At 38.2% G+C, this 11,857-nt stretch overlaps 1 protein-coding gene across 1 annotated transcript in view; it reads right to left on the bottom strand.

The window, feature by feature from the left end:
* The window catches only part of Slc35f1 (solute carrier family 35 member F1), a 415,554-nt gene that overhangs the window by 163,724 nt on the left and 239,973 nt on the right, over positions 1–11,857 (bottom strand). The window contains exon 2 of the mRNA XM_021174621.2: positions 2,537–2,712. Within this exon, the coding sequence (XP_021030280.1) occupies positions 2,537–2,712 (176 nt within the window). The remainder of the gene's footprint in view (positions 1–2,536; positions 2,713–11,857) is intronic.

The raw sequence follows: 11,857 nt of genomic DNA, 5'->3' as shown, positions 1-11,857 counted from the left end.
AAAAAAAAAAGAAACATGAATGTCTCCTTTTGTTCTAAAGTACTGGTTCTTAATTCTGTGGACCATGACCTCCTTGGAGGTCAAATATCCTTTTCACAGTGGTTGCATGTCAGATACCTTGCATAGCTTAGCACATATTTACATTACAATTCATAATAGTAGCAAAATTACAGTTATGAAGTAGCAAGGAAAAGAATTGTATGGTTGGAGGTCACCATAACATGAGGAACTTTATAAAATGGTTGCAGCTTTAGGAAAGTTGAAAAGTACTGTAAAGGGTCTCTCATCCCTCCCACCTCTTCCAAATTTCACAAGAAGAAGCCAAAGGTAATCCTGCTCTTCCAGCCCTAGCTGGTCACAGCCTCCATCTTTTCCTAGTAGCTTTATTGGTTTTCTCACTTATAAAATTTTGTATGATACTATATCCTTGCTTTGAAGAACCAAGGAGAGATAAGTCCCATATTCTGCAGCTGACAATTATGAATGTACATTATAAATGGCATTATTAATATTATTAACACTTCATAACTTAACTTTTCTAGCTTCTACGTATAACTATTATAATCATGATTTCCAATTTTAATTATGTTATTTTCCCTAGTACTTAATCTCTGGACTCTTAGAAAATAACAGAGGCCAGAATCCAAAGGAGAACAACAATTTGCCATTTCAAACTACAGTGGTGCTTAAAAATCACTGATGAAGAATTCAACATCTTCATACAAACATTCTTTTCAGTATTGAGCTATTGAAAATTTGTTTAATCCCATTTCTCTTAATTATACTCCTTATACTAGGTTAAATAATACTAGTCTTTTGATGTTGATTCAAGCTCACATCAAGTAAATTTTACATTCATCCCTTGTCTCTCCTTTTTTGATACATTCCCACAGTTCCTCTGAAATAAGTTACTAATTGTATGCCTCTCCCATTGCCTCACTTCCTGGAGTCTTTTCCTGTCCTGAAGCACCACCACTCAAGACACTTATATCATTCAAATTCACTGGCTTCTGTCTCACATTGAGGAAACATAGCTAAGACTTAGTGTCTGTTACTTTAGTAGACTGGCAATGTATTATTAACAGTACTTACAGCTGTTAATATTAAAGACTTTAAAAAGAAGTAACATCAACTTGGGAAAGCAAATTAAATTAGTTTCTAATATATTTTCAACAAATGGAAAAATCAATCATGTATGAGTGTGGTAATGATGTGTGTGTTGTGTGTGTGTGTGTGTTTGTGTGTGTGTGTGTAGGGGGTTATTTATTCATGTGCTTGTGTGGATGTGTTCATGTGTATATATAGGTAAGCATACATGTGTACATGTGCATGTGTGTGTGTATGCAGGTAAATATGAGAGACTGACATCAGGTAACGTGCTCAATTACTCTCCAACTTACTTTATGAGACAGAGTGCTTTGGTGAACCCAGAGCTTGTCAATTCTGCTCAGTCAGCTGGCAGTGAGCTCCAGGGATCTGCCTGTTTCTGTTTCCCCAGTGGTGGGATTCAGATGCATTGCTGCTTTGCTCAAATTTTAAATAGGTTCTGGGGGTCTGAATTCATGTTTTCACACTTGCAAGGCAAGGCCTTTAGCAACTAAGCTATCCCTGACACCTGCCATCATCATTCTTCTCTAAGACAAAGCCTACAATTGGCGAAGTCATTATACCATAGCAGCATTATTTTAAACAGAAATCCAAACAAGGGCCTGTAAGGATAACATCCTGATAGTTCTTATGAACATTTCAAAAATGTGTAATTATTAGAACTGCCATTTAGCAATATATATGATTGTTTTCAAAGCTTTTAATGGTTATTTTTTTCAGTGAATCCTGATCAACGACTACAATTTAGAGGGAAATCGGGAGCTTTTTCTGGGGTCACAGACAAAAGTTTGGTAGTGTAGGACAAAGGCTCTAAAAGAGTCTCTAAAATGACCTAACCCCCACAACCCCCACATAATCTTTATGGGATTTATTCCTCTGAAAGACATTTTTCTTTTCTTGACTCTTGGGGAACTGGTTTTCATTGCTTTATTTCTTTAACATTTATAATAGGACCACATGTGGCCATTTATGGGAGTTGCTTTTCTTTTACTCCTCTTGTGGTGTGGCTCAAATTTCCCATAGTCATACCTGTGCCACTTTCCTAAAGAACATACATTTGTTTGTAGTCCCCTTAGACAGCTCAGGGCTACCATGTTTAGGAAAGTTGCATTAGGCCTGTTCCAGGTTTCAGGCAGTACTCTATTTAGATTCATTGAAAAGAATAAAACCCTTATCAGGAATTCAAAATTATGAGCAATTGTACTTTTCTGCAGTGTATATAGCTCCTGATTCTTGCTGAATTCACATGATATTTCTTTGTGATATATTCATGCATTTTCTTTGTGATATTACAGCAAAATAGCAAAGTGCGATCTGGGGATTTGAATCATCTTACTGATGCAACAAATGATGAAATGATATCTAGTCATGGCTCATATCCTTCTCTGTGTTCGTAGAAGTCATATTCCTGTGATTAGGGGCAGCTTACCTTGTCGGACAGCTAGGGTGGTGGTGTATACCAAGAAGAGGAGGATGTAGTTCAGAAAGCTCTGGAAGACTGGTGTGTTCGCATGAAAATCTTCTGCCAGGTACTTGCTCGTCAAGCCAATTCCACAAACGAGAAGGGATAACACTTGACCCAAAGCCACCGAGATTAACATCTCCCTGAGAAATGAAGCAAAACACAGCAACATCAGCAAGAAACACAGGAAAACAATGATAGTGAAATCCATTAGTAATTCACTGCAGACACTGAGCTAAAGGCAGTGGATACTATTTATTGTAATCCACCGAAGCAATGCTAGAGATCCATACACTTATCCCTGAAACTTTATAGAGATGGAAACTAATGCTTGACATGGGTATTTAATTTGCTCATAGAACACACAGTGAGGATAAAGCAAAACCAGGTTATGAGATTGAGTCTCAGCGTGAGACCCTGGCTTCCAGTCACTGTACTCCAGAAGCTGTTGAGGAAAGGGACTGTCTTCTTGGAGCACAGTATGTGGATTAGTGATGTTGAGAGCCTGCCCAACCCTGCAAGCAGAAATATACTCCAGCATCAACTGTGTGTATAATTAATTGATAATGGGAGAAACTTTATAGATCAAGCTACTGGATCCAGAAACTCTTGACTGAAAGGTCTATACATCTAGAAATCCACAAGGACCACCTCTTGTGCCCTTCTAGACTCTGGAACTCCATTCTAAGAAGCTTTATTTCAGGTCTTTATTCTCTGTTTCTTAAGTTACATTTGCCTATATATTAAAGCTATTATTCCTGAAATAGATTCAGGACTGTGGTAGTATAATAACTATGCAAATATTTTCATTGCTGTTTTCATAGGCAGTGCTCTTGTAGACGCTGAAGTGGGGACTGGAAGCAAGAGTCAAAGTGTTCAGTTTCCATGGAAATGAAATGCCCACACAAGCTTTGTAGTCACACACACACACACACACACACACACACACACACACACACACACCTGCCCTGACACAGGAAAGCCTCTGGAAATAGGAGGTAGACTTTTCTCTGAAAGTTTCTTCTGACCTTTATGGTTTATTTGTAGAAACAGCAATATAAAAAGTGAAAGCTGTAGTATAAACACAAAGACTTTAAGAAGAGGATATGTGATATTATATATTTCTTCCCCCATGGATTTCTTCCCCCATGGAAGACACAATTCCACTTTTTCTGGATGGAACATGGATCAATTTTCCCTTTTTTAGAAGCTAGATTGGTCTGGCCTTGCTTTGGTCACTAGAGTACAGAGAAGGTGAAGGCATGAGCGTTCTGGGCCTAACCTTTGAGAAGTTTTGCTGCATTTATGTTTTCCTGCTAAGAAACAGCTTCTCAATAAGGCGCCTGAGATGTACTATTGAATATGAGAAACTCCTGGGAAATAAAGAGAGAAACCCAGGCAGCCTTAGGGCCAAATATCTGAATGAGTGTTTGAGATCCTCCTGTCTCCCTCATACTAAGTCAGTCTACACTCAGGAGAAGAGGTGAGTGATCCCTAGAGACTGTTGCCTAACTTGGAGAGTTATGAGAAAAATGAAATGCTGTTGCCTTGGGGCATGCAGTTTTCTAAGAAAAGGACAACAGACAGCTGGAAGGAAGCCGTGAATGTTCTCTCTCCAATGGCTTCTGAGTCTCTCCAGCCCGGGCATTCCTTCAAGATGGCAGAGCAGAAAGCAACATAGAGTTCAACAGGGAACTGTGGGCCTCTCTGCTCATATGCCTCTGCAAAACTTCCATCATACCTTTTCCAGACTGACAGCTATTCATTTTTTTTTTTTTCAAAACTTTGCTCTTTTGTCGCTAACTTTGAGAGGCCTTCCTACTCTCTTTCCCTTAGGACACATCTCATGTATTACTCTTACTTTTACACATTGCCTTGTCATTGCTGCTTGCTTGTTTGTTTAGTCTGTTCTGTGTTCCATTTTGACTTAGTAAGTTTCCTGAGTATACCTACAGCAGAGTAATACCATTTAGAGGACTATAAAATGGAAGGCATAAAAGACAATCATAGGACGCAGTATAAGCAGTTCTGAATATATAAGAGTATCAGGGCTAGAAGCAGAGGATCTCTGTGAGTTGGAGGCCAGCTCTGGTCTACAGAGCAGTTTCCAGGATAGCCAGGGCTCCTCAGGGAAACCCTGTCTCAATGGGAAAACAAGAATATCACTGCTTTTAAAAAAGATCACCAGGCTTGAGGATATGGGGGATAGCAGAGCACATACTTAGCATGGGCAAAGTCCTGTGTTCAATCCTCAATGTTACAAAAGAAATTATAATTAATAAACACCCTTTTGCAAACTGAAAAAAATAAAACAACGTAAAGAATTCAAATAACATCAAAGATTTGTGAAAGCAATTTTTTTAAAGATTAGGATATATGGTAATAGGGTTTGTTATGACATTGTGATGCACATCTGTTTTTCTTGGCCCTCTTCCCCCTCTACTCCTCTATTTTCCTGCCTCCACCTCTCTGATTTTCCTCTAACACATTGTTTCCATGCCATGTGAGTTTCACCACAATTTCTCTCCCATCCCCAATCCTTTCACTGCTTTTCCAATAATTAGCTTATTGTTATTTCATGTTTATTCAGGTTTTCTCTACATGTATGTCTCTGCAAAGGTGTTGGATCCACTGAAATTGGAGTTACAGACAATTTTGAGCTGCCTGTCATGTGGGTGCTGTGGATTGAATCTAGGTTGTCTGGAAGAGCAGACACTCTTAACCAGTGAGACATCTCTCCAGTCCTAGCCTCCCAACCATTTCGTAACCTCTCTTGGCATTCTTTTTTCTAGTTTTGTGATGTGTAGTTCTCACAAACTTTTATATATATACATGTACATGTATATACATGTACATATACACATACACATAAACATACACATACATATACATACGTAGTATCTAGGATATGCATGAAAGAGAAACATGCTATTGTCATTCCATATTTGGGATATTTGAATTGAAACAATACTTTCCAGCAGCATCCATCTTGCTATAAATGTTCTGATTTTATTTTCATATAAATACTACATTTTCATATTCACTTCGCTGTTGATAGACATCTAGTTTTGTTCTATTTCTTAGCTATTGTGCTTAGAGCAACAATGAATATGGATGTGCAAGTATCTCTGTGGTAGAACTTAGAATCCTTTCGGTGTATATACATGAGTTCTATAGGCGAGTTATATAGTAATTCTATATTTTTGTGTGAGTGTGTGATTTTTGAGAAATCTCTATACTCATTTCCATAATGGTTTCACCTATTTACATTTCCACCCACGGGGAAAGGGGATTTCCCTTTTCCCACATCCTCACCAGCATTTGATGGTTTTCTTGAGGTCAACATTTTTGACAGAAGTAAAATGGAATCTTAAACTTGTAACACTTTGTATTTGCTGGGTAACTAATGTGTTGAATACTTTAAGAAACATTTATTTGCTAACTGTGCTAATGGAATCTTCCTCCTCGTCTTTCTGTTCTTCCTCCTTCTGCTTTACTTCCTCTTCTTTCTTCTCTCTTCCTCCTCCTCTTCCTCCTGTTTCTTCTTCTTTGAGGCAGAGTTTAATGTAGTGCAGGATGGCCTCAAACTCATTATGTGGTCAAGGATGACTTTGAATTTCTGATCCTCCATTATTTAGATACAAACATATCCAGGGGTTTTGTTTTCTGCAGAGCTGAGAATCAAGCTCATGGTATAATGCAAGCTCAACAAGGATTCTGCCAAATGCATTATATCCCTAGCCTTTGTATTTCATCCTTAGATAATATTTTGTTTGGTTGCTTGCCTCATTTATTGATTGGAGGATTTTTTTTAACAGTTCTTTAGATACTTTAGATAACAGTGCCCTGTCTGGAAAATTGCTGTCATGGATTTTTTCTCATTCTGTAGCCTGTCCCTTCACTCTATTAATGGTTCCCTTTGTTGTATAGAAGCCTTTTAATTTTGTATAGCCCTATCTGTCAATTCTCGTCTTGGGAACCTGGGGTACAGAGTTTCTTCAGTGGAATCATTAATGGTGACTACACTGAAGAAAAATGGTGAGAAAAAAGAAAAACATGTCAACTTTGAAGATTTCTTTGATGATATTTGATCTAATCACCATGTAGCACAATGTTAATCATAGTAGCAAATAATTTACAGGAGAATAATAATAATCCTATGATTGGTAATTTTTGATCATTTGCCTAATATATACACTGAAATAGAAGAGATATTGGTAAAATTACAACTAGTATATTAAATGGTTGCTTCTGATGCTGAGTATGCACTAGAGAGTGTTGTATGGCATCTCCCTTCTTTTTGGACATGACTAAAACAATACTATGACCTACTTAAATTATAACAATGCTGTTTAAGACCTTGGAGCATCCTGGACCAAATCAAGATACACAAGACTACCAAATACTTATACAAGACAATGTAATTTTAACCTATCGTGTAATTGACCCCAATGTATTATAAAATAGCCTTCTATATGCTACATGTAACATGTATAAAACGAACAAGACGTAGTCTGTCACTGGGAGACCATTTAATGAAACTTTTGACACTGGATTTTCAAGAAACTTGTTACAAAATTTAGAAATAGAAAATAAATGTTTCAACCGGTTTTAAAAAGAAAGAACATCAGATATTTGGTGAGCAATAGGTCCACAGTCTAAATAACATTTGCTACCAATTTGGGAACCAGACCATGATGCATCAGATACTACAGTAGGGGTGTCCTTTCTGCCAATGTTTTATGCACAATGAGCCCATTGAGCCACTGATGTCATCTGACAGGAGTGAAGCAAGAAAGTTGGTATGCCACTTCCTTTGGTCCTTTACCTACCAAGCAAAATATATTAGACTGTGACCATATAAGTTATAGTAAAAGATATAAACTGTCTGAAGTACCCACTGATATGAATAGATAACAAACCTAGTGTATCTATATAATAAATTATTAAAAGGAATAATACACAGATGTAAACTCTTGTATGAACAGATCTCGTAAACATTTGAACTAAAAAGCAATCTAGTATGAAAACACTATGAGCAAGCCCGCAGAAATAGAAAACATGTTAGTGGTTACCTAGGGCTGGGAGAACTGAAGAGAAAGGGTTTGACCGACAAAGCTATTTTGCTTCCTTTTTATGTGATGAGATACGTCAAACTGAAGTGAGAGGTAAAAAAAAAAAAGAGTATATATTTGTGTGCAGTTTTTGCTTGTGTACACACATTCACCTGTGTGTGTTTACTTGTGTGCACACATTCACCTGTATGTGTTTATATGTATGCATGTGGAAATGAGAGGTTGACATCAGGAGACTTCCTTGATTGCACAGAGCTACGTTTCTGAACTTGCCAAACTAGAGACATTAGACTGAAGCTAGGTGATATGATTTCAAGTCCTAAATTTTGAATTACAGTGTTGTGTCACCATTAGTTGTAAAATGGTTGTTTTCAGAGAGTGTATGGAGTACAGAGCTAACCTAACAGACTGAGTTTTGGAAACATTTTTCAAATAGTAAAGACAAAACCCACTAACAAGAACTTTTCTACCAAGGGCCCTGTGATATACACCTTTCAACAAGAGGCCAACACAAATCTACCTTGTTTATTTAGCTAAACAAAGCTGCAGACCCATCATGTTAATTATGTACTTTCAACTATCAGTCATGTCTTTCAGCCACTGCCAGTCTGATTGAATTGAGAATGCAAATTATGATTTTATAGAACATGATCATAAACATCATGTGGATAGCAGGGGGTTGCAATGAATTCCTTACCAGAACAGCTCATGAGCTCATTCTTAACTAAAGGGGGCTAGAAATCAGAGCTACTGGAGCCTGCATGCTTGAGAGACTTATTAGAGGCATAAAAATAAAATAAATAAGTAAATATAAAACCTCCTAATGCCTAAATGCTCATATTCTAACTCTGACCCCTGTCCTGCCATTTTGCCTCCCTCGGATTCTTTATTCTCCATTGGTAGAGGATGAATTCCTGTAGTAACATGTTGTACAGACATCTGTTCTGTCCATTGTAGAATCCCTTGAGTTAGTTCCTTACCTTGTATTCCTCTTAGATTTTTCCCTTGCAAATGAGCTGTGTGTCTGTTACCTAACTCCTCATAGTTTGAACATACCAATTTGTCTCAAAAGCCTCCCATTGGCCATTCCTGGTACCCAGTCTGAGTCAAGTGTTCTCAAGTGTGTTCCTATTTCTACTTATATTGACCGTATTGTATAGCTCATGATCTCCCAAGAAGAAGGGAACCTTTAATGATTTCTATGTTCTGTTCCTAGAATCTGATGACTGCCAGAAACAATAGATATTCACTAAACGCAGAATGCAGGGATTTCTGAAGGAGCTAATATCTATGTATGGAAAGGGTAAAGTGTTAGAAGGTTGACAAGATGGTGCCTTATCCTAGCTGGAAAAAGTACAAGCAATGAAACAGAAGACACTCTGTTTTTACTGTAACCCATCTGCCAGTTAGAAACTGAGATTAATAAACTATTTTCTAGTGCATTTCTGAACATGCCCAGAAAGGTGCTATCTTGCAAAAAAAAAAAATGCTAAAAATGGTGCTGGGTGAAATTTTGCAGAGTGAGCTGTTGGTTATTCATGTCATATACAGCACAGCGCAGCAGATGCATTCTAACATAGATACAGAGTTCCTATAATTTTAGTAGCAGAAATGGAAAGGAGGTTATGATACACATTTTCATCTTCTTTGTGCATTTAAAAGGACATCTCATCCACTTTAAATGCAGACGGACTAGACAATGAAAAATGCATGAGTCTCAGGAAAAATGGTGTTGCTGGAAGCTGAATACCTGCTACAACAGAGCTTGTACTCATAAATACTGATATGCCTATTATCAACAGCATTGTGTTGTTAAAGATACAGAATTTAGAATGGGGTGGGGGATATGCCTCTGGTACAAATTAAACATTCAAAATAATAAGCTTAAAAATAAAGTATAAATTCTAATGTTTCTTTCTTTTAATCATAAAAATATGTTCTTTTAAAAGGTATCAAGAATGTCAACACAGCATTACATAATCATATCACCCCATAACTTTTTTTTCACCATGCGAGTGGAATACTTATACCATCATCTTGAATTAGAACAAATCAACCTTCCTGTTGAGGTATGTTCATTCTGAAAATGAGTCTCAGGCAAGTTTCATCAGATTTGAGTCAGTACATGCATTCAGAGATGCATATATAAAGAATATTTAAGCATACGGGTTGGTATAAAAGCAATATTAGTTGGATGTGGGAGAAGCATCTGCTATATTCTTTTATGAGATAGTAGACCATTAACTCTGAAAAGCACTTGGCTAAAAGGTTTGGCCTGTAACTGAGAATCGGTAGAATTCTACATAAAGTGATTATTAGGCCAGAAACAAATGGGTATGCTGAGAGATTTGACCCTGACTGGGGTTTCTTTCTTTGAAATCTGAATTCCTGGGCTGAATCTATTCATTGGCTCTGTGGTATCATTTGGAATTGTGCTTGCCATTAAGTAGAAGAAATCAAGTAAACCGCAGGGGGTCTTCCTGTTATGTATCTTTGATGGACTACGTATGGGAAATATTTGAACTTTAGTGTAACAGAATGAGTCATGGATAATTTTAGTGTTTATAGTTTGACAATTCTATTATGAAAGCAATCCTCAGAGAGAAAATAATAAAAGTCTTTATTCTGATGATGAAGACTCGATTTGGCACTGTGAAGTTGGCTTCATGTTTTTTTCTAAAGAAAGGAAAAGAAAGCATTAAGGAGAGAGTTGGAACTACCTGTCCCTGTCAGGTCAACTATGTAAGTGCCATGATTTTGACTATCTCCCACTTTGGGTGTAGGGTCCTTTGTGTAAAACAAGGATATATGAAAGGCCTGCGTATATGACACCTCTTCTACAATCCAGATACAATACAGCTGGCATACTTCAGCTTAAACCTTCTCCAGCTCAGGGGCTGGGCTGTTCTTAGCTATATAATCCAGCCATTTTGGTTATCTGGTCTACTCTTTACCTTGTTGAACAGCTTCTTGACCCAGGATGCCCCTCTTGGTTAGCAGCTCCTTTCTCTCTCTCCCCTCTCACCTCTCCTCACATGGCTCAGTACCATGCTCCTTCTGGACTCTCCCAGATATCTCTGCCTCTGGCAATTCTTTCCTTCCAGCAGAAAAACAGGGCATTATTCCAGGCTTGCAATCCCACAGTTAAAACTCTGACCCATAATTGTTCCTATCTGAAAGAACTGCAGGGATGGAAATGGAGAGGAGCCTGAGGAAAAGAAGGTCCAGTGACAGGCCCAAAGTTGGATCCATTCAAGGAGAAGACCCAAGGCCTGATACTATTACTGAAGCTATGGAATGCTCACAAAAAGGAACCTATCATGACTGCCCTCCGAAAGATCCAAAAAGCACCTGAAAGTGTCAGATGCAGATATTTGCACCCAACCAATGGACAGAAGTTGCTGACCCCTGTGGCTGAATTAGAGAAAAGTTGGAAGAAGCTGAGGAGGAGGGCGACCCTGTAGGAGGACCAGCAGTCTCATTTAACCTGGACCCCTGAGATCTCTCAGACACTGGACCACCAACCAGGCAGCTTACACCAGGTCATATGAGGTCACCCAATATATATACAGCAGAAGACTGTCAGGTCAGGGTTCAGTAAAAGAAGATACACCTAGCCCTCAAGAGACTGGAGGCCCCAGAGAGTTTGGAGGTCTGGTGGAATTGGGGATTGTGGGTGGGAACATCTTCCTGAAGACAGGGGGTGGGGTGGAGGTATAGAATGTAGAAAAGTTGGAGGGTAGACAGGGAGGGAATAAAATCTGGAGTGTAAAAAAAAATATATATATATATATATATATATAAAAGAAAAGAAAAAAAGATTAAAGTGTTATACTAAAAAATGTAGATATTAATGTATATTCCAAAAGGTCATTGTGAAGACTTAACAAGGCAGTTCATATAAACTGCTTGCTGTAATATCTGACGCATCGGAAATACTCAGAATAATGGTTTTCCCCATGTGGAGTCCATTTAGAAGTACTGGCTCATCAATCACTTAGAGCTATCAACCTATATGATAGTTCTGATACATTCAGAACATTGCTAACATGTATCTCGAGTTAATTGCTCCAAAGACTAATAAATATATCCTCAAACTAAGAAAGCCTTTGGTGCCGGGCGTGGTGGCGCACGCCTTTAATCCCAGCACTCGGGAGGCAGAGGCAGGCAGATTTCTGAGTTCGAGGCCAGCCTGGTCTACAAAGTGAGTTCC

This window comes from Mus caroli, chromosome 10 (genome assembly GCF_900094665.2).
Source record: "Mus caroli chromosome 10, CAROLI_EIJ_v1.1, whole genome shotgun sequence".
In the NCBI taxonomy this organism is placed as follows: Eukaryota; Metazoa; Chordata; class Mammalia; order Rodentia; family Muridae; genus Mus; species Mus caroli.
The sequence above is the reverse complement of the archived record's forward strand: the minus strand, read 5'-3'. Positions and strand labels throughout refer to the sequence as shown.